The sequence below is a fragment of the Stegastes partitus genome, unplaced genomic scaffold, assembly GCF_000690725.1.
Source record: "Stegastes partitus isolate 25-593 unplaced genomic scaffold, Stegastes_partitus-1.0.2 Scaffold1086, whole genome shotgun sequence".
NCBI lineage: Eukaryota > Metazoa > Chordata > Actinopteri > Pomacentridae > Stegastes > Stegastes partitus.
Window position 1 is genome coordinate 134,195 of NW_007578817.1, and position 27,620 is coordinate 161,814.

The 27,620-nt window shown below is 41.7% G+C and overlaps 1 protein-coding gene across 1 annotated transcript in view; it reads left to right on the plus strand.

Moving 5' to 3' along the window:
* The window catches only part of LOC103367790 (copine-9-like), a 109,083-nt gene that overhangs the window by 62,838 nt on the left and 18,625 nt on the right, over positions 1-27,620 (plus strand). Inside the window, exons 8-17 of the mRNA XM_008295920.1 lie at positions 7,556-7,619; positions 8,752-8,855; positions 10,689-10,793; positions 12,594-12,635; positions 12,858-12,933; positions 15,653-15,706; positions 15,951-16,012; positions 16,426-16,472; positions 19,255-19,436; positions 22,546-22,668. Coding sequence (XP_008294142.1) covers positions 7,556-7,619; positions 8,752-8,855; positions 10,689-10,793; positions 12,594-12,635; positions 12,858-12,933; positions 15,653-15,706; positions 15,951-16,012; positions 16,426-16,472; positions 19,255-19,436; positions 22,546-22,668 — 859 coding nt within the window. The remainder of the gene's footprint in view (positions 1-7,555; positions 7,620-8,751; positions 8,856-10,688; positions 10,794-12,593; positions 12,636-12,857; positions 12,934-15,652; positions 15,707-15,950; positions 16,013-16,425; positions 16,473-19,254; positions 19,437-22,545; positions 22,669-27,620) is intronic.

Genomic DNA, 27,620 nt, shown 5'->3' on the forward strand with positions numbered 1-27,620 from the left:
TAGCTGGTTACAGATTGACCGGCTGTACAGTGAATTTCAAAATGACCAGCAGTGACTACTTCAATTCCAACTCTTTCAATTACGATTAATAAATGTGTGGATGACTGAGAATATCCTCACACCACCTCTGCTCGTAATAGCCTTTTGTTTTAAAGCACCACTTGTTTTCCTGGAAACAGTCAGCTTGCAGTTTGGACATGGACTTTGGTTCGATGGCAAAATTTAGGTCACGAGCACGGACCTTTGAGAGCACACAGGACATGGTGAGCATGAACTGGCCTCAGTGTGTGCTGTCAGATTTTCTCCTTTGAGCCTTTCAGAGTCCATCAGAATCCATTAAGTGCAGCCACTTACCCTAATCATCCAGCCCTACACCAGCAAACAGCAGTACTAGTAGCAGTGCTAACAGTAATAACAGTAAGAAGATCGTACTTGTTTTTCCAACTCATGACTGATGCAGGTGGTGTTGCAGAGTTCTGCTCCTTTGATATATGAACTTGTTTACCTTGTACAAGCCATTTCATATTGGTTTCCTGTTACAGTTTATATCTTTACTGTTCTACTGATAGATTCCAGATTGTCCATAGGTGTGATTGTGAGTGTGCTTGGTTGTCTGTCTCTAATTGTAGCCCTGTGATAGACTGGTGACCTGTCCAGGGTGTCCCCTGCCTTCACCCTGAGTCAGCTGGGATAGACTCCAGCACCCCCATGACCCTAGTGAGGATTAAGCGGTGTATAGATAATGGATGGATGTTATACTGATAACTTTTCTAGCACTCCAGAATATTTAACGCATTTACTAAATTGGTTTTTATGCCTCTTGCCTCTATGCTCTTGGAACCATGTCTTCTGTTTGGAACATCCATGTGCCCACTAGTGTTGCATAGCCAGACCAGAATGATCACGCCGCACCTCATCATCATTCTGCTGCAGAGAGAGAAAACTCTGCGGTCTGTTTGTTCAAACCAATTAGAGTCGTCTTGGGCGGTGCCAAACCCAAGATGCAGCAATGGTTTCCCTGCAAAATAGTGATGTGGGACATTGTTTATTTGCATGCATGGAGGCAAGCACTACCATTTAGATGTTTAATTCACTGAACGAAGCCAAGCAGGGTTTCCTTTTGCATGATCCAAACACTTGAAATCTGTTTGCATTGAGTCACAATTAACATTAACAGCCAAAGAATGTCGTAGCCCAAGTAAGGTTACATGTGCATAGACTTGTCTTGTAAAGTTTTATTTCAATGTTATCGCAGAATTCATTATGCCAAAAACAGCAATGTTCATGGCTTCCAATGTGGGGCTAGTGCTTGTTGGTAGAATGGAGGTAATTATGAATATCCTGCACGTAACCATGTGGCAGTGACAGAATAATAAGGAGTGTAAAATACAGTTATAATGAGATCGACAGTACGTGACTGGAGGGGTTTCCCAGAAAAAAAATAAACAGACCCATGCCCCGATGCACAGCCCTCTGAACTGTTCAAATGGCAGATATGACCTGAAGGTTAATCAGTGTTCTGTCAAGAACCTGCACTTGATGTCATTTCCCTAATAGCAGATGGCAGCTAAGCCTTGTTGTGTTTCTTTTTGAGCTGTTTACCGCTTATGAAATAGCTCACAGCTGCCTCACTTAGACTGTATTTAGCGTAGGTGATGTGGTATTCCAAATCAATACGCACAAACTGGGGGTTGCTTTTTTTGTTTTTGTTTTTTTTTTGTTTGCGATCATGTAACTCATGCTTACAGCGATACAAACAATCCTGACATCTGACAAGTCTCTGTGGCTTCCAGTGCGGCCCATGATGAGAAACAACACCAGAATAAACGCTCGCAAAAATCGAGCAGAGGAACAGCACGTCATTATTATTCTAGAGTCGGCGAGCAGTCGAGGCTCGGACAGATACTCCCGAGTCGAGGCGGTTCTCGTATCCGGTGGGCTCGCTGGCGGGCGTGCGGTTGGACACACTGTGTGGATAAATTCATAAATAATTCTCCCACTGTAGCCGCCTGCCAGCTGTAGCAGGCAGCTTGAGCAAGAGAATCCATCGACTTGAAAAAAGTACGTCATGGAAGGCTGTGGTTTCATGAGACCAGGCGAGAGTGGCTAACACGCTCTCTTTTTTGTCATTCTTTCTTCTTCCTCGCCCTCTTTTCTCCATGTTCTTAAATCGTTTTTTCTAACACGGTCATTTCTTTCTCATTTTTCTCTTGTCAGTGCTGCTTCTTATTTTTCTGCTATATCAAAGCTAAATAAGTCTGTGCCTGTGATGTTTTTATGGGGCATGCTGCATTCTGTTTTCTCTTGACACTGAACCGGGACACAGCTGAACCGTTTAGGGTCGCTGGACAACAGCTCGGCCTCCTGGCTTTGCCTCAGGGCCCCCCATGTTTTCCAAAAGTTGGATTTGGTCACGGCTGCGAAACAGAAATGATTGAAAATGCAACAAAAAAAAAGGGAAAAAAGCACACAAAGGGCAGCTATGAAAGGTGGATAATAACTTTTATATGAATATTGTAAAGGCTGAAGATTTATTCCTTCTCACTTTCAAAACCAAACCATTATTCAAATGGAGCTGAACTGAATTACAATTCAACACAACGATGGCATCTGTAGCGCTATTTAGTTCTCGTGTAATGTGCACTGCAGACGTAAGCTCACAGCAAATGTTTCTCTTTCACAGAAGTGTGTGTAAGAAGGAAGAGGATCTGAAAATGGAGTATTGATATTAGGTCCCAGACACGCTGTGGCCGCACCACACAGTTTAAGTGTAGCTGTCACTGGAGCTGCTGAAACAAAGGATGCCTCTTGATATACTTCTCAAACATACAAATGGGTCTAGTTTTTTTTTTTTTCTTTTGCCTCCCTGCCGTGGACTATTGTGGCTCCTTTATGCCAATGTTGCACTCTTCAGCTCTGCTGTAGAGATTCAGGGAAATGAGGAGTCACACAGAACAGCTTGTGAACAGCATTAAGTGGGGGGGAGTCTGACTGAAAGTAAAGACAGAAATTAGCGGCATTTCTTTAACTGTATTAGCTTTTGTGTGGAGAGCGTTCCGTCCCTGGTCTTTATTCCCCATTGATTTTGTGAAACACCATCTGCGGGACAACACTGTTTGCCAAAAGTGCACTGGTTGTAGTTCCACAGCCGGGGTTACTCTAATCTGCGGATACATGGAGATAGTCAAGGACTAGTATTAGCAGGTCCTATTCTTTACACCAACAGTTTTCCTCCTACTTTTCAACGCAGCAGTGTGACTGGGTCAGCTTATAAATATTCCCCAAAAGGCATTCTGTAATGTAGTTGGGAAAGTGCTCCTTCCAGGCAGCTAATTACTGTGTTTTACTTTGGTCCAACTGAAAAAACATTTAAAATGCTTCAGAAGTTAACACTCACAGTGAGCCACACTAGTCACATGATTTGGAAAACGCTCCTGGTTAAAATAAACCAGCATTCTCTTTTTAAGCATAACTTCAGGCGTTGTACCCAGTCAACAAAACCAGCACTTTTGGAATACAGAAGAGTTCAGTTTCATAATCGACCAGTTTGTGAATTTAACTTGGCTGAAAGGTACAAAAGATGTGCGTCATTGCAAACTAAACTCAGGTGCTGTCATCTCCTTTCCACCTGTTTGCTTCTCTCCTGCTCGCTGTGCTCACATATACTATAACTTAATACAGCCTAATTTCTAATACAGCTGCTGTCATTTACAGATTTTTCGGTTTCTGTTGCCAGAATGAGTATAAAATTGGGAGCAGTCACTTCCAAGCTGCTGCTCTGCACCATGTAGCTACCAAATGCAGTAAAAACAACAGCTGTGCTGTTCACTATTTCCACAAAGTGTCCGCTCACACAGAAAGTTCAAAGCAACAGAAAGTCCTGGTCTCACACTCTCATTTGTATATGCCGGCTGCCATGTGGTCACCTGATTTGCTCCAAGTTGTCAATCATAGATGTCTTCTTCCTGAAGGGTGCGAGCACAGGACCAGTAAAGCTGTAGGCACAGAAACAGCCGGTTGGTAACAGAGCAAAGACCAACAGTTATACAGTCATGGTGAAATGAACCATCTTTGCAGTATGCTGAGCTGAAAAATTAAAAGACACATTCTGGGGACACGTAAGACTTCGATTAATCTGCTGGAAAGGGGCACAATATGGGACCTTAAGAAATCAAATTTCTGCTCTGTGCTAAATTACTTTGGGCTGATTTTCATCCCCAGTCCAATCCATGTTTCACATATAAGAAGACTATTAAATAGCAATGACACAATTACTTTTTTTTTTTTTTTGTATGGAACTATTAAGATAAAGTGATGAAAGTAGCTTTGAGCTTCTTTTTGATTGTAATTATGAGTCACAATCAACATTCTCAGTCTTTGATGCATGTTGCTTAGATCCCAGATGTCAGAGCGTCCAGTCAACACATGAAAGCATCACAACAAGTGTCAGAAACAGACAGAGGAGGCTCCTGTTGCTTGTTTCCAGGCATTTTCCCAAGACCTGTTGCAATGTAAACCCATTTAGCACGTGAATGTTATTATTGACGTATCAGAATGATCAAATTTATGAAAATTAGGCTGTTTAACCTCAATTTGCCAACTGATGCGAAGATAAGTCAGTTGAAAATGACTCATCAGGCTGTCCTTCCTCCTTTTACCCTTCGCTCATCTTGCTTTTAACCCCTTTTTCCGTCTTCATGCGTACCCCGCTCACCCCTCCTCCTCTTTCAGCTCTTTTAAAAATTATAATGAAGCAGCAGTCACGCTTGGCCCTTCGGTGCCCCGAACGTCGCAAAGTTAGCCTTCATTTGTCTCTTCTCACTCCCATTCTGTTCCCGTTCTCAGAGACTTCCTCTTCAATAGACGTCAACCGTTTTTTTTTTCTTCTTCTTCTTTTGTTCAGTTTCTTTTTGTGACAGTTCAGTGAATTAGCTTTTCACTGCAGTCACTTCAGTCTCAAGACTTTACATTTAACGTGAGTTAGACGTGAGAGAAACAAAAGAAAGGGAAGAAACGACTTCTACAAGCCTTAAACACACTATAGAGAGAAAAAAAAAAGATTCAAGGCAAGACGTAGAGGAACGCATACATGTGCACACCTGCGCTTTGTATTTGAGCCATTCAACTGACGTCTACTTTTAAGCTGTTTACACTTTTACACAGACCTTTATTAGATCCCTATTTGTATTGCCATTTAGTGCAAAGCCTTTGCATTCAACAGAAACCAACAGAAAGTCAAACCTACTTCAATCATTTGAGCAAATATTTAATTGCTTTAATTGCTTCTGTCATCTGCTATTATGTGCCATTAAAAGCCCCCCGTGGAGTTTTTGACAGCTAATAGCACTTTGGAGGTGCTTCGGGCTGCTTGTGTTTGGCGCACGTGGACACCAGTGAGACCAACACATCACTTAGTTTGAGCAGAAAAAGCACAGTTGTTACCAACAACATTAATAAAGGCTATTTTATTGTTGATGCCACAGTCATCACTTCCCAAGAAACACAGGAAACTAACCGGCACTCTTGAGTTGAAATAAGTTGATTAGTCTGTTGACAGAAAATGAAATTGCAACCAATTGCTGATTGAAGCAAAAAAAAAAAAATCATCTGGCACTTCTTAAACGTGGATATTTGTGAGGGCTTTACACTGAGAGTAAACTCTAAAAAGAAGGAAATCTGTGGGCCTGTCTTCTTTGTATTTCTTCATAACCGTACATATGATCGTCTTCAAACTCGACCAGTGTATTGTTTGGGTTTTGGACGAGCAGTGGCCACTTTTAGGGATCCTAAAAATCAGATCCTAAGTCATTACTAGGCAGCATAATTGAAAGCTAATGTATGATATCACATGACAATGTCACATTCTGGTAACCCAATTGAAATGTTAGCACAGCAGGTCTGAATCATATCCACCCTAAACAATTACTTAATAAGGAAATAGTAAATAATCACAACATCAGTTAAGAATTACTTCCAGAGTTGTTTCCAAAGAATTTTCCAAGTAATGCCATCACATGTTCAAGGAGCTGAACGTGTCCACCTTAAACACGGTTTTGTCCAAACCCCCAAAATATTCTATTTTCAGTGATATGTTGCAAAGAAAGGAAGCTAATTTTAGGGGTTGAAAGAAGACAACAGCAGCCTTTTATTTGCTTTAAAAATGACTGAAACTGTTAATTGATTACCAAGTAGTTTCAGGTTATTTGCAAGAGGTAACCTCCAGGGATGAAATATGAAGCCAGTACAGAAATGCCAAACGATGCCGTTCCTCAAATGTCCACTTAAGGCTGATTCCAAAAGCGTTTCTGTCCCCATTGGCCCCCGTGTTAAAATGTTCAACTTTACAGCAGAAACGAACATGTTCACAGCCTGGTATGATGAGTTTTTGTCTCTGTAGTTAATTCACCCATTCATTCATTTATTTTTGTTCTTGACGGTGTTCTCAATCTGAGCTTTGGCTTCGTGTGAATGGAGCCCATGACAAATGATGTCAAATAGTACTGTAACATTCTGACAATATTCACTGTGCATAACTTGAAATTCACATTTTATGCTTTAGTAATTTAAAAAAAAGTCTCATATCTGCACTACATCTGGGTTTGAACTTGGTAAGTGAGTCCACATGCACAACAGCATGGAGCACGTATGCAGGATGCAAGATTGAAATGCCGACGCAGGGAATTTTGATGAGAAATAGTTGTGAACATAACTTTGTTGACAAAAAAAACATCACTTTAAGTAATGGTTGTAGGTCTTTCTTTAGACAGATTTTGAACCACTCAAGTCACAATAAGAGGACATACAGTCCAGTTATTGACTATTATTATAATATTTAAACTGTGACCCCATTTTTAAAAATCTTTCTGTTGAAAATATTCCATTTCAAAAAGTTCTGGATATCTGAGTGAGCGACTTTCTGGGGTACAACTGTCGATGATAGCGAAAAGAAAAGGAAATGATTTGGCTAATGTGGGAAAAAAGAATCCCAAAACTTCATAAACTGACATATCAACAGTCAAAGGTTGAAAATTCTAGCAGCGTTATTATCGCTCAAAGTCTCAACCGTCGGTGCTGTTTGACATGAAATGCATTTCCAAGTCCACACCAGTCAGCTCCTGAAGTATCCTTAATAAAACGGGCACAGCGCACAAACACTTCAGGTGATTTGATCTGCAAGTGGTCTTTGAATCGGAACAGTTCTTGGGTTGTTATGTCGACGAGAACGCGGAATGAGAAGGGTCTTATCTAACTTTGTTTTCGATGCACTCAGAGATTTTAAAGCTACGGCGTTAGCTGCTCTTGAGTGACAAGCAACTTACTTTTGTTAATGTCAGCTAATTGCCACTTGTAGCCATTTTTAGAAATGGCTCGCAGGTCCCTGTGCAGGCTTTTCCGGAAAACTACGGATCTGCATACGGCACTGTCACCTAGCACAATAACAGCTTACGGGTATGAATGACATCTGCTTGGTGCTTGTATTATTTATGCTGTGCTACAATTATCCTACTTTGCACTCTTTCCCTCTGTCTCTTCCTCCCCTATCCTTCGCTCTCAGTGGGATTCCAGGGAAGAAGTGTGGAGTCATTATCTTTGCTGCAGAGGAGCTCAGTAACTGCAGGGTCAGTACGCACTATGCATGCATGCACGCCATCCAAAACACTGCCCGTCATTACAACAATGTATGCACTTTCTTTTATTAGCCCCTGTATTCCCATGCGTGCCCCCCACACACACACACCACCTTCAAGTTTAGTTTTTAAGTGTTCCGTGCCGACAAACACTTGATGTTTTGTCAGCCGGGCCTCTCCACAGTTCTCTAAATGTGTCTGAGATTAACTGTCAAGATGGTTTCCTGCCATGAACGGAGTGATTTTCTCCTCCAGTTTGGCCATTCCCCTGCCACTATAATATATTAATACCAACCAGGCAGTCAGATACTAACAGAATATCCTCTGTGTGTGTGTGTGTGTGTGTGTGTGTGTGTGCTCCAGAGACCATTATGTGAACAGGCTTATCTTGGTTGTATTTACCATCGTTACTTTGGGAGGTTTTCGCTCCTGACAAGATCCGAATGCTCTTTAGGAATTTTGATAAGTGTGTTGTGTAGCTCTGTGCGCGCGCGCGTGTGTGTGTGTGCGTGTGTGTGTGTGTGTGTGCGTAAGGCTGACAACCTCTATCTGTCAATGGCAAGTTTAGGTTTCCCATGATGCCTTCCCACAGGAGAAAATGACTAAAAAAACCTCATTATCTAAATATCTATCCGTCCATCCTTCCTTCCCTCGGTCCTGCCTCTCTTGTCCTGAGCGTCTCAACACAGAAGCAGGAATTAGACAGCTCCTCATTAACTGCTGTTACCGTTAATACATATGTATGAAGTGCTCCCTCTGCCTCGCTGAGTATATTGCAGACATCCCATGATAAAATAAGTTTCCCCGACTAATAAAATGTGTAATTCAAATGAAACAACGGACTGCAATCAGTGTGATCTGTATGCATGCACGGGTTATTAAAGTGTACAAACTGCTTGTGGACCGCTGCTTAGCATTCTGATCCACGTTTGCGTCACCATGAGTTTTTATGCTGCCAAATACTTCAAATTCACTGGGATGCTTCAAAACCGTTGCGCACAATTCCTGCGTGAGCTGTAATTTATTTGTTGCCGAGAAAGTTCCTGCAGGAAACAAGTTACTGACTTAGAAATGATATTGCATCAGAAAAAGTCTAATGAAAACTGCTTGTCTTCTGTGACAGGATATTGCCACCATGCAGTTGTGTGCCAACAAGCTGGATAAGAAAGACTTTTTTGGCAAGTCCGACCCATTCCTGGTTTTCTACCGCAGTAATGAGGATGGAACGTGAGTGTGGTCGTCGGGGGTGGGCTCAAATATTCATGTCTTTAACATTAAACCAGCGACTGTTATACCTAATGTGTACAAACCTTCATGGACTTCTGGTAGGTACTGTACGTACATTATTCAGGTAGGAACAGATCAAAGCCTGATGTAAGGGACTCTCTCAAAAGGGTGCACACAGTCGGCTTTCACATTTTTAAAGAAACCCTACAATGAATAGACTGTATAAAAGATGGATGTAGCTACCGTGACGTCACCCGTTGGTTTCTGCACTGAGAAAATGAAGCCAGGGTTTTGCTACTTCCTGGTTGACATCTTGGATTTTTGGAGACAGTGACGCAAAAATCGACGGAGGGGGGCGGAGCCATAGGAGCAGCGATTGGTCAGACGGATTGAGAGGCGGGGCCTCTCTGCCCGCCCACATTTACCACCTTCTGCTCGCTTCGTCTGCATCGTCGCTGCCGACTGTCAATCAAGCCAGCCACGCCCCTTGCCCCGCAAAATGTTGATGATTTTTTAAAAATTCTGTATTGATTTATTTTCAGATTGGCCACCTGATCTCTGGACTTGACTATGAAAACTAATAAGAAAAAAATCCTGAGCTGGAGGAATGCAGTATTTCATGATCTGTGATCACTTCTTTTCCAATGCAAGTCTATGGGAGCCAGGGCTTTATGGAGCCAGCAGCTAGTGGACGTAGGTTTTTGACACTTCCAGGTTGGCTTCATTTTTCAGGGCCGGTTGCTACGTCCATCTTTCATACAGTCTATGGTATTAAGTTGTTTTTTTTTTTTTACCTTGAATGAATTTGCTGACAACTGCTACAATACAATACCACTATAGCAGTGGCATCTTCTCTGAGATAGCTATTTGGCTATTTTATATATGTCATGAGCAATATATAAATATGTATAAATCAACTTCTAGTATTAACAACCAATACAACTACAGAAATGCACGGATACAGATACTAGCATAGCATTACACCGCTAACAGCCAAGACAATGAAAGGTTATTAATATGTGCACGTGATGTATTGTCTGCTCCTCTCCTTGAGGTCATTTTCAAAAAGAATACCCCGACTGAGTACAGCGCATACAAATTAAACATCCCCATCTTCAAAACCCCAACAACGCAGGAAAGCTTCCCAAATATAACCAGCGCATCCTTTTATTACAAAATCTAACTCACATCAGTATGCTCAGCTGTGGGAATTGCTGTTGCTACAAATCACTTCCAGCACTTATCCTCAAGTGCCACCGTTACTTTAAGGCAATGCTGATCGAAGCACCGAACCCTCAGCAGATACATTGGTGCTGTGAAGTAGAAAGCACACTCTGATTGTAAAGCGGGACGCTGCAGAAAATCGAGAGCAGAGTGCAGGCATTGTGTTGGAACAGGAAACATTTAGAAAGGTGTTTTGTTGGAGGGGAAGGCTATACATATACTCAGTGATACCAGCGTTCACATATGGTTCTCATTTTACTTCTATTCCATACAAATTAACTACGCTGCATGTTTTGGGGTTTTTTTTGTTTGTTTGTTTGTTTTTGGATCGAGTGGCTCCATAAATCGAGGCCCCTATCATCATTTTACATTATTACTTCCTTCCACTGTTGTGCCTCGAAGGGATGTTTGTAGCAATAAAGCTCCACCTGGAATTTTGTCATGTCCCCCAGATATACTTAAGCAGATATAAAAAGACACAACAACAACCCACAAAGCATTTTGCAGAATTGCAGAGGGAGATAAGCGAGGTTGGATTATCTCCGCTGGTACAATGTGAATGTGTTCTCCCTTTGGGTTCTTCATGTCTGGTGTTTTTTTTGCTGGCAGGTTCACCATCTGCCATAAGACGGAGGTGATTAAGAACACACTGAACCCGGTGTGGCAGCCCTTCACTATACCCGTCAGAGCTCTCTGCAATGGTGACTACGACAGGTCAGAACACATGTTGTACCATTCTTTTGTGCATTCAACTAGAGAGTGAATTCAAGTATTTAATCATTATTTTTTTTAAAAACCTACACATAAAACTACATGGCACACACAGCGCGCTTGTTGAGAAATTATCTCTGATAAAATGAAGAAAGAAACACTTAAGAAGCAGCTGTTGCTGGGGCGGTCAGAATAATGCCAGCAGTCGGTCATGGTATCCCAGGGACCAGCACTGGTGTTATTTAGACTGACTCAGTTCTAGCACGCACTATGTTTTATATATATAAATATATAAATATAAGTAAGGCTGGACCATGAGCATCTGTAATAGCCACTTGCTGTCAGGTACATACAGAACTGCATACAGAAGCGCACCGTGCCACTATCTCAGTAATGGGAACTATTATCCTCCTCTTATCCCTTTATAAGTTTTTGTGAATTTGTAATCCTTTTAGACTTACACCACTTTAAAACAGCAGATGCACCTGCGAGGTCTAGTGATGTATGCTGGAGGCTTTCATGTGGGACTGTTGGACACTGATCAAAACCATTATTGTGTCTGGCCTTAAAAGTGCATGGAAGGTAGAGACCACCACACAAAACATGACAATGACTTCTTTGTGCCCAGCATTTACACCCTACTCACAATAAGACTGACGAATGGCGGCCCATGTTTAGAACGTTAGTAAAGATCGACCCATATTGCACACAGAATCAGCTGACATGGGGTTGAACCATACACAACCCCATAATACTACTCTTGTATCACTGTTAAATATCTGGACAAATCTTTTACATCTTTGGACAAAGCCAGGGCAGCTTTTTACCATTGTTTCCAGTCTTTATGCTTGGATATCTCCTGGCTCCACATTTTACAGACAAAGACAATGGATTGCACTGCACAGCAAACCCTCAACTTACCTCTGACTGTGTATAAATCATAGGATGTCAGTCTATTTATTTAAGGAGTAATGTTGGCATTATGATCTATTTTTTCGTACTTGTTCTTTTGGTACTCCAAAGCTGGTGGACAGCACAAAGTTCCTATGTCTCTAAGACCAGGCATCTTCAAAAATGAGCCACAAATACAGTTTATACTGTAAACAACTAGGCACAGTCGGGTTTAACAAATGCAAACAACACAAGGTTCACACCTTTCAAATTTGTCACTTTTTACCAGCCATTTACAAGCTAGCCAGTTGGTTTCTCATTAGGAAACACTGTGTAAAGTAGCCACCAACGACTTCCCCACAAATGCTATTTTTCAACTCCCGTAATGCCCCGCTAAGTGATTCACCTGCGCCCCAAACGAGATAAATCAGGGGTTGTAAGTCCTCGCAGTTAGAGTTTTGTGCAAAAGCAACTCCCATCACAGATATGCTAATGGCTTCCATTAACCCGTGACATTTTGAACAAATAAAGTCTTATTCATATACCGCAGACCTACAGCATACAGTCTGTCTTGCTCTTTACATGAGGCAGGAATTAAACATTCACGGTAATGCATGCAAACTTCTCCCCCACATGTGAAATTGATCATCCTCACCGACTGGAAGCTCGTCTGCACAGAGTTCACATAACGACCTGTACCCACTGTGCCAATAATCCTCTTCAGTGTGACGCTATTGAATGAGTGAATATGTAATTGCGCTATCTGCTCCCAGCATGGTGGAGTGAAAAGGTTTTTTTTTTTTTTCTATTTTCTTTAATTAAACACAAGTTCAGGTTCTCTTTTTTTATCCACAGTAGATGCTCTGGTTAAGAGCAGATCTTGAGAAATAAGATGCTCTCTGTCTATTTCAGGACGGTGAAGGTAGACGTCTATGACTGGGATCGAGATGGAAGGTAAAAGCATCTACAAATAACCGTTGGCTAATGATTCACACGATATGCCTCATGTACATTCTATGGATGGAAAACAGCTATGCCAACTTGTGCAAGATACTAGGGGACTGGTAGGAATAAAGATGGAGAAAGAGACGTGGAAAGAAAGACATAACAATTGGTCTCGGATTATGAAATTTGTGTTCATGCTCGCCTGTCTGTGTGGGTGTTGTTTGTCTGCAGCCATGACTTCATTGGCGAGTTCACCACCAGCTACAGAGAGCTGTCTCGGGGGCAGAACCAATTCAATGTCTATGAGGTGAGGCACGACCTGGGGCTGCTTTGTTGTTTCTCACTGCTTTCATCTTATGTTGTTATCACTCCAATTTAGGTGATGTTGATACTTTAGCTTCCTTCGGTTGACTCTCCAAAAGCTTGGAAACTCGGCAACCCTTCCAAAAAAGCTTATACAACCTTTCCTAAACTGGATGATGGCTCCAATGGCGAATAAATATAGATGCCCTCAAGGTGAAAAAACATTTTAATGGAATGTAAATGCAACCAGCAGTTCAATGGATAGTTTCTCAAACAGATATGGAGAATAACATCATACAATGGAAGATCTTGCATTGGTCCGTTTTTGTGATTTTGTTATTATTATGGTAATAGAACTATAATGGTACAGCAGCCATTGTGCAGATGTCCGTTTTTCAAAAAGAAAAGAATGAGAGCTCTGCAGGTCCTTGGCACCTGTCATATCTCCAACAGTGCTGTTTCCCACTAGACTTTAAAATGTAATCAGCAGCTCAGACACACTTGTACTGCGTTTGTCCTGCAGTATAAAGAGAAAAGGGTCAAAATCGCATTAGCAGCCACAATTAGCTAAAATAATTAACATGTAACCATCATATAGGTTAGTGTTTCGACCACCAGTTTTCATTTTAGCTTTTTCTCTGAGAAAACATGTTCTGTCTGTAATTTCAGCATTTCGGAAGGGTGTAAACACAACCCACTGGCCTTGTCGGCTGACAATAAGAGTGGCAGCAAACTCAAAACTATTATAGTTGAACACAAATCATGTGTCCAAATTGCAGATTGAGTTTTCAGTTTTTTCAACATTGACGCTCTTAGCTGTTCAAGGCACTTGCCGCCTAAGTGTAATGTTGGTGAATCATTTTTGCCAAAATGCACCTTTCAAGTCATAATTAAGGTGTAATTTGAGGTTTTTACCCAAACAGGCTTATACTTTGCTAACATCCATCCATTATCTATACACTGCTTGATCCTCACTAGGGTCGTGGGAGGGGTGGAGCCATAGACTGTATAAAAGATGGACGTAGCTACCGTGACGTCACCCGTTGGTTTCTGCACTGAGAAAATGAAGTCAGGGTTTTGCTACTTCCTGGTTGACATCTTGGATTTTTGGAGCCAGTGAGGCAAAAATCGTCAGAGGGGGGCGGAGCCATAGGAGCAGCGATTGGTCAGACGGATTGAGAGGCGGGCCCTCTCTTCCCGCCCACATTTACCGCCTTTTGCTCGCTTCGTCTGCATCGTTGCTTTGACTATGAAAACTAATAAGAAAAAAATCCTGAGCTGTAGGAATGCAGTATTTCATGATCTGTGATCACTTCTTTTCCAATTCAAGTCTATGGGAGCCAGGGCTTTTTGGAGCCAGCAGCTAGTGGACGTAGTGATATTGCAGGTTTTTGACACTTCCGGGTTGGCTTCATTTTTCAGGGCCGAATGCTACGTCCATCTTTTATATGGTCTATGGGTGGAGCCCATCCCAGCTGACACCCTGGACAGGTCACCAGTCTATCACAGGGCTACACTTAGAGACAGACAACCAAGCACACTCACATTCACACCTACAGACAATTTAGAATCACCAATTAACCTCAACATATTTTTGGACTGTGTGGGAGGAAGCTGGAAAACCCGGAGAGAACCCACGCTGCACGGGGAGAACATGCAAACTCCACGCAGAAAGATCCCGGGTGTCCTCACCGGGACGCGAACTAGCCACCTTCTAGCTGATGCTAACCACCGAGCCACTTTGCAGCCCACTCGTGCCAACAGAGTTGCCAAACTTTTTCACTGATGATTTAACAAGAAGACTTTCATGCCCATCAAAAATGTAAAAGTAGTCCAACTGTGGACCATGTAACTTTGTCTGCACCCTCCACCATCAAGTCATGGTATAGAACTCGGACCAAAATTAATTGCATGTATTGACTTATTGTGCTGTTATTATTTAATCATCATGAGAGAATGGAAACAAAATGATCAGGTCCTGGAGTGCAGACTTTGCAAAAGAAAATACCAGCTGGCTTAAAAAGGTTTTGCAGTAATTTGGACTGAATTATGATTCTATGTATTCACATTCATTTTTAGCCGTTATTCATTGTAAATATAGACACAATAAAAAGCTTGCTGCATTAATACAATATCACCATGCCACCAGAAAAATATTTGTTTTTATCACAACTGTAGAATTAAAAGAGCCTTTGAATCCTCACTGTGTAATAGGGAGCCTTCAGTGCTCGGTTGCAATATGACAGAGAAGAAAAGAAAGAATAATTCACTGCCAAGAGCTTTTTGCTGTAAAAAAAAAAAAAGTCAGCTTACATACACATATCAACCATTAGCAATTCAACTCTGGAAATGCAAACTCCATTATACCACCAGCTTATTAAAATCTGCTTAACAAAGGAATACTTTGTTCCGAACTAACAAATTGATATCGCTGCGATGAATAAAGAAATCACAAACGTCCCTGCAAATCTTCAGATCTGAAACCAGAGCGCCGGTTTACTAATCAGGTTCGTAATGATGACGGACGGATGGATTTTCTCTCTTGTGTACACACACACGCGGTTAAACGTAACACCAGTTTGGATTCGTGGGCCGCCGCCGCCGCCGCTATTATCAGGGATCTGCTGAATTATTCATGTTCATTATTAAACATCATCCCAGGGTATAAAGTGGCTTTACAAGCACCCTCTCTATCACTAACTTACTCTCTCCATCGCCGGCAGGTTTTGAATCCCAAGAAGAAAGGCAAAAAGAAGAAATACATCAATTCCGGGACTGTGAGTGCGCCCACATCGCCCATATCTGCCTGTCATTTCCTCTGTATTGGTATTTTTTTTGTTGTCTTATATATTTATATAGTCTAAATATCACCACCTCTTACATCTGCTTCTCTCTCGCTGACTCTTCTTGCTGCCTGGCCACCTGTTTCGCCTTCCTGCCTACCTGGCCCTGGTCCCTCTCCCACCTTCTTCCTCTGTTTATCTGCGTGTTTGTGTGTCGGCATGTGTGTGTGTCTGCCAGGTAACTCTGCTGTCCTTCAAAGTGGAGTCCGAGTATACCTTCGTGGATTTCATCAGAGGAGGGTGAGTGGAATAATAATGAGCCCACACTCGCGCCGATAGCCAGCATTTTGGCTGTTTGTGTCTTTGTGTGTGTCTGTATATTGAATCTCCCAAAAGCTTTCTTTGTGAGCAACATACTGAATTGGTATTGGCTCTGAAAGGGGCGGAGGGGGGCGGGAGTTTTTATTGGTAAAACTCATTTGTAAATACCTAATTTATTCATTTCATTCACTTTTAATTACTGGTTTCATTTGTTTAGCCCAATTAGACCTTCAAGATGGTGAAGAGAGTATGTCTTGACATACTAATTAGCCAGTCAACTAGTGCACTGACTGGATCGCAGTTCATTGCATCGGCGTGCATGTGTTGGAAATCGCGTCTATTAAGTGTACTGAAGTGTGTGACGCTCTCTTTTCTCACTTTATATGCAACAGAACACAACTGAACTTCACGGTGGCGATAGATTTCACAGCATCCAATGGTAAGTTACTGACTGGAGCGTTTTAGGTACACGATGTTCTCGAGTATTCATTGATTTCAATGTTCATGGGAAATGGTATTTGTAATGTGATGGGGCCTTTGTGGTCTCAGGATTGCTATGCAACAGTGACAAGCAAAAATATTTCTACATATAAAGACCTACATTCAAATCAAAAAACTATTTGTGGATGTTGAAGAGCCCATCAGCTTTCAGTGAGGCAGCTAAAGACAATAAAACCTTTCTATGAGGGCTCTCTAGGCTGTCACATTTAAGAATGGTGGTGTCACGTTGCCACTAAAGGAGGAGAGAGTATTAATACAGATTAAATAATATGCATGGACCAGTCTTTTTAATGCTTCAATTACCAGGGAGTTTTTACATTCTATAGCACTGAAACATACACAGACATTATATATATTAAAACTTGCAAAGTAGCTTGCATTACCTGATGTTCCGCTTGCAAGAGCCATCACGACGGTTTAATTGCAACCTGAGCCAGCTAATTTTTTTCAAGTATGTCCTCTTAAATAATGTTTAATAAAGATTGGCACTTATGCTGTTTAAGAGGAATTAACAAAGTGAGGTTTTCATGACAGTGATCTGACCCAGTGTTTCCCCAAACCCCACCATCCATCTATCTGCCACCTCTACTGTCTGACTAGCACAAGAAGGGCTTGATCTGAAGGTGGCTTTTGGGGGAACTCATTGACAGAATGACATTGCAGCTGGCATGGCGCTACGAATGGCAATTCCTAGTCCCAGTCCAACACTGTTCCAGGCTGACATGACAGCTATGTGATGGATCACCGTGAACTTTTATACAGCTATCCATGTTTGCCTGAGAACGACAGCTTGTGAGCTCTGGCTTTTCTGCCAGCACCTGCAGAAGGCCAAGGTTGTGGTGAACCCTCTCAACGGCGACTGGATAGACTGACAATAAAATCAGTCAATGTTATTAGTCCCCCGGGGGTGAAAGTGGTGGATCCTGTTCTTTCTCGACAACATGCAAGTTGGCATTTTTGGTTGTCTCATCAAATGTTGGGAGGATTTCAGTAAAATTTGCTAAACACATTCAAGATTTTGTATTTAGTGCTAATAAGCAAACATTTCCTTGCTACCAAACTCAGGTGGTGACCATGGTGTAAACACACCCACTTAACATTTTAGTTTTAGCATTGTGCATTCAGTTGTAAGCATTTAGGTGGAAGCACTGCCGCAGAGTGCATTGGGAGTACTTTGTATCCTGTTAGTTTAATAGAGAGCTTAAGAGCTTTGAGTCAGACTAGTTGTTTTCCCTTGCTTCCAATCTTTGTTGAGCTATCTAATCTAACAACAATCTAATTGCCTACTCATTGTACTGTGGTATTAATCTTCATATATAATTCTTTTTTCTTTTTTTTTCCTGGGGAAACTTTTTTATTATTATGCAGTGTTTAGGTTTTTCCAAGAACAGTAGCTGTAAAGTAGCTATATCCAAGCCAAGTCTTGCAAATCCACTGTCAGTTTAGTGTGAGACAGGTACAGTGTGGGGTTCCACAAGGTAACTGATTGGGCCCACTCGCATTTGATATTTTTCCAGGCAAAAATATAACTAAGTTGAGGTTCCCCCTGCAAATTCTACCAGTGGAAAACGACCATTTAGTTCGAAAAAACAACAAAAAACATGACACTTGAGCTGCTGGTGAAGGTGCAAATAAGTAGCTAACAAAACAAATGGCTCAACCAGCAGTATGCTTGGCTCTTAGTGGGAAAATCTTTTTTTTTTTGGTTAGTGTTTAATGCACCTTCACTCCACTTTACTTGCATGTGTTCCAATTATATGCCTAACTGTGTTGTTATACCTGTAGTTTTCTCTGTGTGAAACTTTTACTTTTTAGTACAGACGTGAAAGAGTTTGCTTTTGAAATGTACCACTTTGGTGTGAAAAGCACTTGTCCCTTTTCCACTGTGTAACTTAGTGTGACCCTGCATTTTTCATGGCAGGTGCACTTGAAGTTGTGATGTCGAGCACACCGCTGCCTTGAATAGATTGTTACATTCAGGTTCTTATTTTCACATGATGAAACGTGCAGTCACCCGTGCAAGATGCACAGGATATGCTGAGTGTGTTTGGTATTTTCATGGCCAGAGGCGCTCAGTACACCTGCGGCGCTGTTGGAAGCTCGATGGGATTAAGGGGAATACATTATCAGTGGGTGTGTTGGAAGCAGGCATCTTTCGTGGCTAATCAAATCACTCCCCCTCCTTTCATCCCCTTTAAAAGCAGGGCACTCCTTTCAGACGAGAGAGTTCAAACCTTCTTAAAACAAGGGGAGAACAGAGAGCTGGCATTCAGTCACATTTGGCTAATCTTACATGTGTGCAATAAGCATAGTGCTGGCAACACTGCAGCGCTTGTAGCAGGCATTAACAGGATTACATAAAATGATAACTCCACTGTTTCTTTGATTTCAGGAGATAAAGTATCTTGTCTCCTTTCCTGCTACTGTCAGATTTTTACAGTTACAGCTACATTTCTTCACATAATTCATCACATACACAGCCCGTCCCTGCTGAAATTAAAAATTCAAATGCTGCACGCTACCTTGGGGAATCTTGGGGAAAAAAATTTTTAAAAAGGAATGTAAGAAATGCTATTTCTCCTGGCATTGATCATCTCTTGGTATTCCTCTGATGATATAGAGTTCCTTGTATTTCACAGAATGTAAAAATGATAAGAGGCAAAGGTATGTTATCATTCATGTCATTGTATTGTGTGTGTGTGTGTGTGTCTTCTCACAAGGTAACCCATCCCAGCCCACCTCCCTCCATTATATGAGCCCCTACCAGATGAACGCATATGCCATGGCCCTGAAAGCAGTCGGAGAGATTATCCAGGACTACGACAGTGACAAGCTCTTTCCTGCCTATGGCTTCGGAGCTAAGCTGCCCCCTGACGGCAAAATCTCCCACGCATTCCCACTGGTAAAACACACACTCTCACACACACATGAACACAAGCAGTTTACACATACAAGGCACGTATGCACAGTTCATCCATAGCAGGGTGTGGTTTGGACCTGGAGTTGTAGCTGCGACAACAGCTGGTCGCACAAGTTGAGAAGTTGGCTCATCTGCCAGCCAGCGGGAACCTCCCAGCATCCCCTCCACTTCCTCCTCGCGCCCTCCTGAGGGACACAGGCAACCAGTCAGAAATTGCTGGATGCTAAACTGAGGTGTATCCAAGTGTCTGCCTGTGCCTTGAAACACAGGATTACTACATCTGCCTTAACAGGCAGAACAAGGCAGGAAACATTAAACAAAAACAAAACCCATTATGTCTGATTTCTTCAAATATTCAAGTTCATTTAATCAATTGTTTCCCAAGCGTACATCCAATAGCCTGCACTACGAGGTAACTTCAACATACCCAGGGTATCTTTTTATTATCTGACTTAACAAATCCAAACAACTGTTGTCAGGTTTAATTAATCTAGTCAGACATGTTCACATCAAAGGGCCGGCATTGGCACCAGATGACCATTCGTCACACATTCCTCACAAGTAGAACAAATTCTGTTTCTATTTTTCAACCTTCTAAATCTATTCCTGAACCAATATGAGAAATCTAAAACTATAATAACTGTCGAGCTGTGCAGACGCTGCCATAACTGTGGAGGACAGCTGCCTAAAACACTGCGTGAACATGAATTACTCAGCTTATTAATATCACTGCACCATACAGGGCACAATCTGATTGATGCTACAGGTGTGTATACATTACTTAGATTTAAGTTTCTTATTGTATCACGGAATTACAGATGTATTCATTTTATGCTACTCACGAGATCAAGCTATTTTCATGGTGAAGTGGAGGATGAAGTCAGTAATCTCACATTCAATCATTCTTATAGGGCGTAAGACAGTTTAAGTTTTATTCTTTCTGTTGCAACCCTCGTAGCGTTAAATGTTCTTTTTCTGCTCAAGAAAAGAACAAATATAAAAACATCATTCAAACAGATGAGTATGCTTACTGCACACCTGCTGTAGGATTACATCGCCCCACAAAGGCTCGTAAAAAAACAACCCAATGGCTTTGAAACTGCTTAAAGTTCTCAAAACTCTCCTCAGAAACCCTCCACTCCCTGTGCACCGAGCCAAGCAGGGATCTTCTAGGAATGGTTATGCCGTTTTCCAAGAGAACTGATTGATCAGTAGGCAGTGTTTTCACACGAGGGGATCTGTTATCTGGAACATAACCTGCCCTGGAGCGGGTTAGGGGGGCAGCATAAGTGTTGATGTAGCAGTGAACCACCGTTGTAGTGTTAAAAACCAAGAGTTTAACCTGAAGTTGCTTCGCAGTTCTCTAATTCTGCTACAAGGTACAAACCTCTCAGTTTGACCACTTCTTCAGTTTGACCAATAGACTCCAGGGAGATTGAAGTTCTTTGCCAGAATGAACAGTAGTCACACATGAAAGCTGGTAAATGGAGACGGCACCCAGCTGGCCAAGACAATCTTTTAACCTTCACAAACTGGTTGGGTCAAATTCGACTCATTTTGACATCTTACAGCAGTTTAAACAACCTAAATGTCACTGGTTGAGTCTAAAATTTCATGACTTTTCCAAAAGTGACCCAAAATACACAAAAACACTTGAGTACAGGTGCAACAACTTTTTGTACATTGAGTCTGTTCTGGGTCAGATTTGACCCGCATCTATTAAAATGGGTTGTAGATCCTCCAGTGTGGATCAAGAAACATTTGAAACTGTACGGGCCATGACTGTGTGCACTTTCTTATGGGACAGGAAGTGACAGATTTCAGGGGGACCTTGTGTCACGAGACCTGCCTGCGTTCTCACCACATGTGCCCAGGTTCCCACAGAGACCAGCACCTGTTGGTGTTTGAAGAGCCATCAGATAAAAACCGCATAGGAACGGTCATATATGGTGCACATACGAGGTCAGACGGTGCATGACATGGTCGCAAGAAGCACCTGCTATATGACTAAATATTCTAAAAATAAACTCATTTGAATCCATTAATTCCGAACTAACTGAGGTCAGAACAGACTAGAGGAGAGGTTGGGGCGCTAGAAGATCAGAGAGGTACCCAAGCTGTCATCTCAGTGGCTGAAGTTGTGGCAGCACTGTGCAAAAGAACATTGATCTGATCTTGCAAGATGAGGAAGCAGGAAGTGATTTGGGGGAGGATGCTTCGGCGCAGGAAGACAACATGGAGGAAAATCTGATTACGGCCCCATCTGATGAAGATGACTCTGAGGGAGAGGAGCAGGTAGCAAGGGAGGCATTAATGCAGAAGAACAAGACGACCAGCTGGTCCTCGCTTCAGGATGGCAGCAGAAAATATCATTCAAATGACTCCAAGACCCACGAGACTGGCTACTTCCCATGCAAATTCCAGTTTTGGTGGAATATATTTAAATCATTGCTTTGTTTTTGTGGCATAGGTTAAACAGGGCATGATGTTATGTGGTAGTAGATGTTTATCTCCAAAAACAAATCTAGAAAATACCCTCTGCCTGCTCTCTGAAACATTACATAAGGGTTATTCATCCATTTCGTCATGTCAGATGGGTTATTTATACATTCTAAACAGATGTATAATCCAAAATTTGGTATGGATACTTGCTTATGAGGGAATTTCCAGCTCCGCTCAAACCTGACCTGGGACCATGCTGTGCAGCATATAACCAGTATTTAAAGGCTAGCTTACAAGCTTTTCTGAATGAAATTGTGAAGGGAAAAGACATCCCTGAAAGAAGCATCGCAGCAGGTCATAAATCCTTGTCAGCACCTCTTTGAGTTCACACTGCTTCTTACACCCTCTGCTTGTTCTTTTTTTAAACCGCCGGTCGTACCACGCAGACCTTATTGCCTGTATACAGAGTGTCAGATAATGGTTAATTAAATGTAGACGGATTAGATAGCATCATAACCGATAGCAGAATATTTAAGATGTGTTTAGTTGCATTACAAATGATGTGCCCTGGATGGACAGACGTTTGCTTTTGCTTGCTTTTGTTATTACGTCAGAGGAATGTGCATCACGACTGTGTCGTCTGTTGCAGAGCGGGGACGGCGATAATCCAAACTGTGTGGGCATCGAGGGAGTCCTGGAGGCCTATTTCCAGAGCCTGAGGACGGTGCAGCTGTACGGACCCACCAACTTTGCGCCGGTTATCAACAAAGTGGCAAAGTAGGTTTAAAAGTGCACAATGTGTGTGTTTGCTAGAGATTGTATAATTCTACTAGATTTGGCTGCTTTTCACCCAAACCTGTGAGGTATTTCTGTTAATTTTGTATTTATATGCGTTGATTATTTATAGGCCTTGTAAGTGACATGAGTCATAAGCAGCTTCTTCACCAGATTAGAGATTTATTTATGAAACGTTAGCAGTGGGGGGGCAAGTCGACATATGCAGGATTAGGGAGGTTACAGACTCCCATCAGCTAATAATCAGTTTCACTCTGCCTCAAAATGCGGAAAATAATATTCGAGGAACATTTAATAAGCTATTTTAAAGGAAAGGGTGGATTTTGAGTAGAGTCTCTGTTGAAACCATCTCATTGAAAACTGTTTGGCAAAATACGGTACAAATATCAGTTAACAAGTGTTTGCTGCTTCATGCATTTTAAGAACTTCTACCTGGTTTGTCTGTGAAGATTCTCAGTCATCCAGGTCATGGTTATTCTCATAGTTTAATCGTAGCAACTGGACTTGCTTGAGTTCCTTGAAGACGTTCCACCTCTCACCCAAGAGGCTTCATCAGTGACTAGTTGGGAGTTCCAGATACCTATAACCTTAAAGAGCCATGAACACTTGAGTTTAGGTTTCAGTTGGGGTTTGTTGCTCCTCCCCCTCATTATGCGAGTCCTTAGTGCTCCCCCTGCCACAAAGGGGGTCATTAGGGTGTTTTGTGGCTCGGTGTGAATGTGGTTTCATCTTCCTGAGGAGAGATCTTAGGACTGCACTGTAAACAGGTGAGAGGTGATGCCTCAGACCTCCACCTCTGGTGGATGAGGTGATGGTCTTTCCAGTTTGACATAGATGGCTTCTTTCACTCCTCTACCAGACCATCTGTCCTCCCTTGCTAATCCCAAGGCCAAGGAGGACAGAAGCAAGTCCAGTTGCTACAATTAAACCAGGATTCTGCCTGGTTTCTAATAAAATATGCTTCAAATGAACCCTGGTGATAGATTTTCCAAAATCAGTTTGTCTTTAATGATTCCAAAATAAGGGAGCGTCGTGTAGAAACAACCTGTAGTTCAGCTAAAAAAATTGCTGAATCGTCGTCACATCTGAGCCACTCACGGCGTCTCGGTTGTACTGAGGTTTTAAATCGCTACAGAATCTGATGCAAACCGCTGAAAGTTTGCTAATCTGATGCGTCCTGCATAAACAGCAGAATGTGTGTAGAGGTTTACCTTGTAGCAGCCTGGTGTCATTTGCACGCGATTTAATGAAGGTAAACACACAGCGGACGTTAGTACAAAACGCTACTGGGCTCCGGCTCAGCTCTTCTAAAACTGCTGGGCGCTTAATTTACTGTCAGCATTTATTAACATCAGGTTTTGAAACTGCTTTAAACACATGTACTGGTCGTGAAGTGCTTAATTTATCCATTTACTGCTGTTGAGTTCTATTAATAAAGTCACCAATAAGATGGAAGATTAATGTTTCACATGCATTTTCCAAAGTACCAACATCGCAGCACATGTTTTCTATTAAACATCAATAGAATCAATTAAATACTCAAAGCCAAGATGAGGAGAAGACATTTTCTTGGAGGCGCCAAGGTAGTTTCAAAAATTAATGTTTGAGAGGTGTTTAGGTGACGTGGTGTAGAATATTAAAAGCAGGTAATTACCTAACATGCAGTGTAGAACAAACTTCTGTGACATCTCAGATATTTGCTCCCGCGAACCTTTATTTCTGCTCCAGGCAGCTCAGGCGTTCTCTGCATAACAGCCTGTATACAGTGTCTCCTGCTGAGGGGATTTGGGATTCTTTTCATTAACCTAACCGTTGTGCCATCTCATTATCCAGATTCATCGTGCGACTCTTGTGTCCTCGGCCCTCGTTTTTAGAGCTTGCTCAGCTTGTTTAGTCAGCGTACGGGCCCAGAACCCAGGCAGGTTAAATATTTAAACTTCTTCTCCTGTCATTGATTAAACCCCCCAAAAACTCACCTCTGTGTATCAGAATTGCTTCCTGAGTTGCTTTTTTTTTTGTAGTATTACAACTGCTGTCATTAGCACAGTGCTCAGCCACGATGTTGACCGTCTGTTTTGCTCATGATGTGTCTTCTCCTGCTTTCTTTGTTGTTGCTGCGCTTAATGATCGGCCCGTGTTCGACACCACTTTGTCAAACGTAGACATCAGATCATATTTAGGAAGTAGGTAATTTGTTTTTTTCACACACATTGAGGATGGCAGGTTAATAAGAGGGATGTATTTTGCTATCAAGGCTGAAGGCATCTCCATCTCGTCCTCCCTCAAAACACCTACTGACTGTTGGAAATACAAAAAAACAAACACACACAAAGCAGACTAACGCACACACAGACTCATGCTCAGCTTTATGCTACAATCCCATTTATAAGACGTCACGCAGAAACACTGACTCACAAATCAATACTGTGTGCAGCCAGGTAGAACAAGTAAGTCACTGCTGTTAGAATCTGCCTCCTCACAAGAAATACTCAAACAGCAGGCGAAGGAGACGGACTCGCGCACGCCTACGTGCTGAGGCGCTCATCCGGCATCGTACTATGAAGTTATGGTATTTTTCAATGTGGATGCATCCGTTTGTTTTCCTATCGAACGAGATGCTGTAAAAAGGAAAGAAGAGCAGCTTTTGAAACGAGAAGGAGGGCTTGTTCTCGGGCAGAGTTTTTTATTTTTTCCTTGCTGCTTGTTATTTTTGAAGGGTCTCTCTGTTGCTCAAGGTTGCAGTTTTAAGGTTTGTTTGGTGTTGAAGCACAAGTATCTGTTGTGTGGAACAGGATCAAATCTATATTTTTATGTAGTATGTTGGATATACAATAAATAGAGTTTTGGTTTTTTTTGTCATTGTTTGGATCACAGGTTTTATCAAACAAGGAAAGTCTTATCTCAAAGCAATGCATACTGAGCAGTTCTGGATAAGTACAGGCACTGTGACACCCCTAGTTCTCACCATGTGTCACACAATGCTATTTTCATTTTGGGTTTATTTTTGTTCTTTCCTACTTTTCCAACAATTCCACCAGCTACAGCCAATATGCTAATTGCCCTTGACTAAGCAACAATAAGGTGATGGAGCTAGGTTTTAAATTTCATCTTCTTCATTTGGAATTACATCATAGTACAGTAGAAAACAAAAACAACAAGAGAACACATAGATATACACATTTAAAGTGTACAAATATATACATTTTAACAGCAGCCATCCATCCAATCTGCTTTAAACTTTGCAGTGTTTTGCAAGTGTGATGCTGAGTTTGCAGGATGGTATATTTGGAGTCTATTTTGTCGTCTTTGCTAGACGACATTATCGTCTGCAAATGTATGACGTCACATTCTGATGAGACCCAAACAGACGTAGACAGAACAGAAAGCAGTGCGTGTTTTTTCACAGACGTCAGTTTCAAATCATTTAAAATGACTGAGTTTCCAAAAACTTGATATAAAGGTTCATTAAAGGAGGAGTCCTGCTCTTTACGTGTCACAATACTAGTGCAGCACCCGCCATCAGAATGTGACGTCATCATGTGATGCTGTATATTTGGCTCTGACGCCGCTCACAGGCAGCCGAAGGCCAAACCGAGGCCTCAAAGGCGCCGCAGAAAGACCCCCCAATGCCACCCACATTCATCCAATCTGCTTTAAAACACAAAGACAACACCAGAACCTTCTTTAAAGAATCAATGGCACCTAATCTGGAACCACTGAGTGTAGGGGTGGATTTACGTTCTCAATGTGACTGAGCTGCTTTGTATCTCAATGAAATATGAAAAGATCAACAAAATGTCAATTTTATGTGTCGTGTGTTTACATATTTTTTTTTTTTAAAGAGCTGACAATATTTACAGGATGTGCATTTTCATGACTGTAACCACATTTGGGTAGCCGTGCCATGATGACGTAGCCGTTAAAACTGTCTTGTGGCATTGTGAGTCTGTGTGCGTATATGTGTGTCATGATGGCAAACTATGGTCCTGCAGTGGAAACTACCACAGAAACAGCTTGGAGTGCTTTTGGCGGATGGGTGTGGTTCAACCAATGAGCATTTTTTAAAAATTATTATTTAAAAATATCCCATTAAGATTCAAAATCTGTTTTATTAAATTTTATGAAATGAAATGAAAAAAAAAAAGATAAATAAAGTATTTTTCATTTCATTCATTTCATTATTAGAGAGACCTGGCCAAGGTAGCAGCTAATCACAACATATCAATCAGAATCAGAATCAGAACTTTATTGTCATTGCACATAAGTACAGAGCAACAAAGTAACCATTGACATCCCGTCCAAACAGGAGGGAGAAACTGCCGGGTCAGCCAGCATGAGCAGCGCCCCTTAAGATGCAACAAATAGAAAATAAACAACAAGAACAAGTATTAAAACATATTGGACCTCTCTAGAAAAACAACTGAGTATTAGTATTGACTGTTAAGTATGCATGGTTCAGAATATCGACATGTTAATCGGCATTGTGACGGGTGTGACCCCACAGGAGGATGGTCTCTATGTATTATTGTCAAGATGATATTGTTGTTGTTGTTGTTGTTGTTATATAACCATATAGTCATTCAGGGGCCATCATTTTCCATCACTGTTACTGTGTCTACTGAGGAGTCACAATTTATGAAAAACCTTTATGAAAACTGTTTTAGATCAAATAATTTAACATGTCCATAACCTGCATTATAGTTTTAGTTCACATTTTTGTGCTGTTTTTGTTTGTCTAATACTGTTTACGACTTCTTTAAACTTCTCTAAAATGACACTCATAATTCTAATAATTCGTCAAAGCTTGATTCAGCCTCATATCTGTGTCCTGGGCCAGAGGTGAGGCAGGTGCTGTTGTGTTTTCTGTGCACCGGGCAGAATGTCTGCTCTAACGTTGGTGTGTGTGTGTGTGTGTGTGTGTGTGTGTGT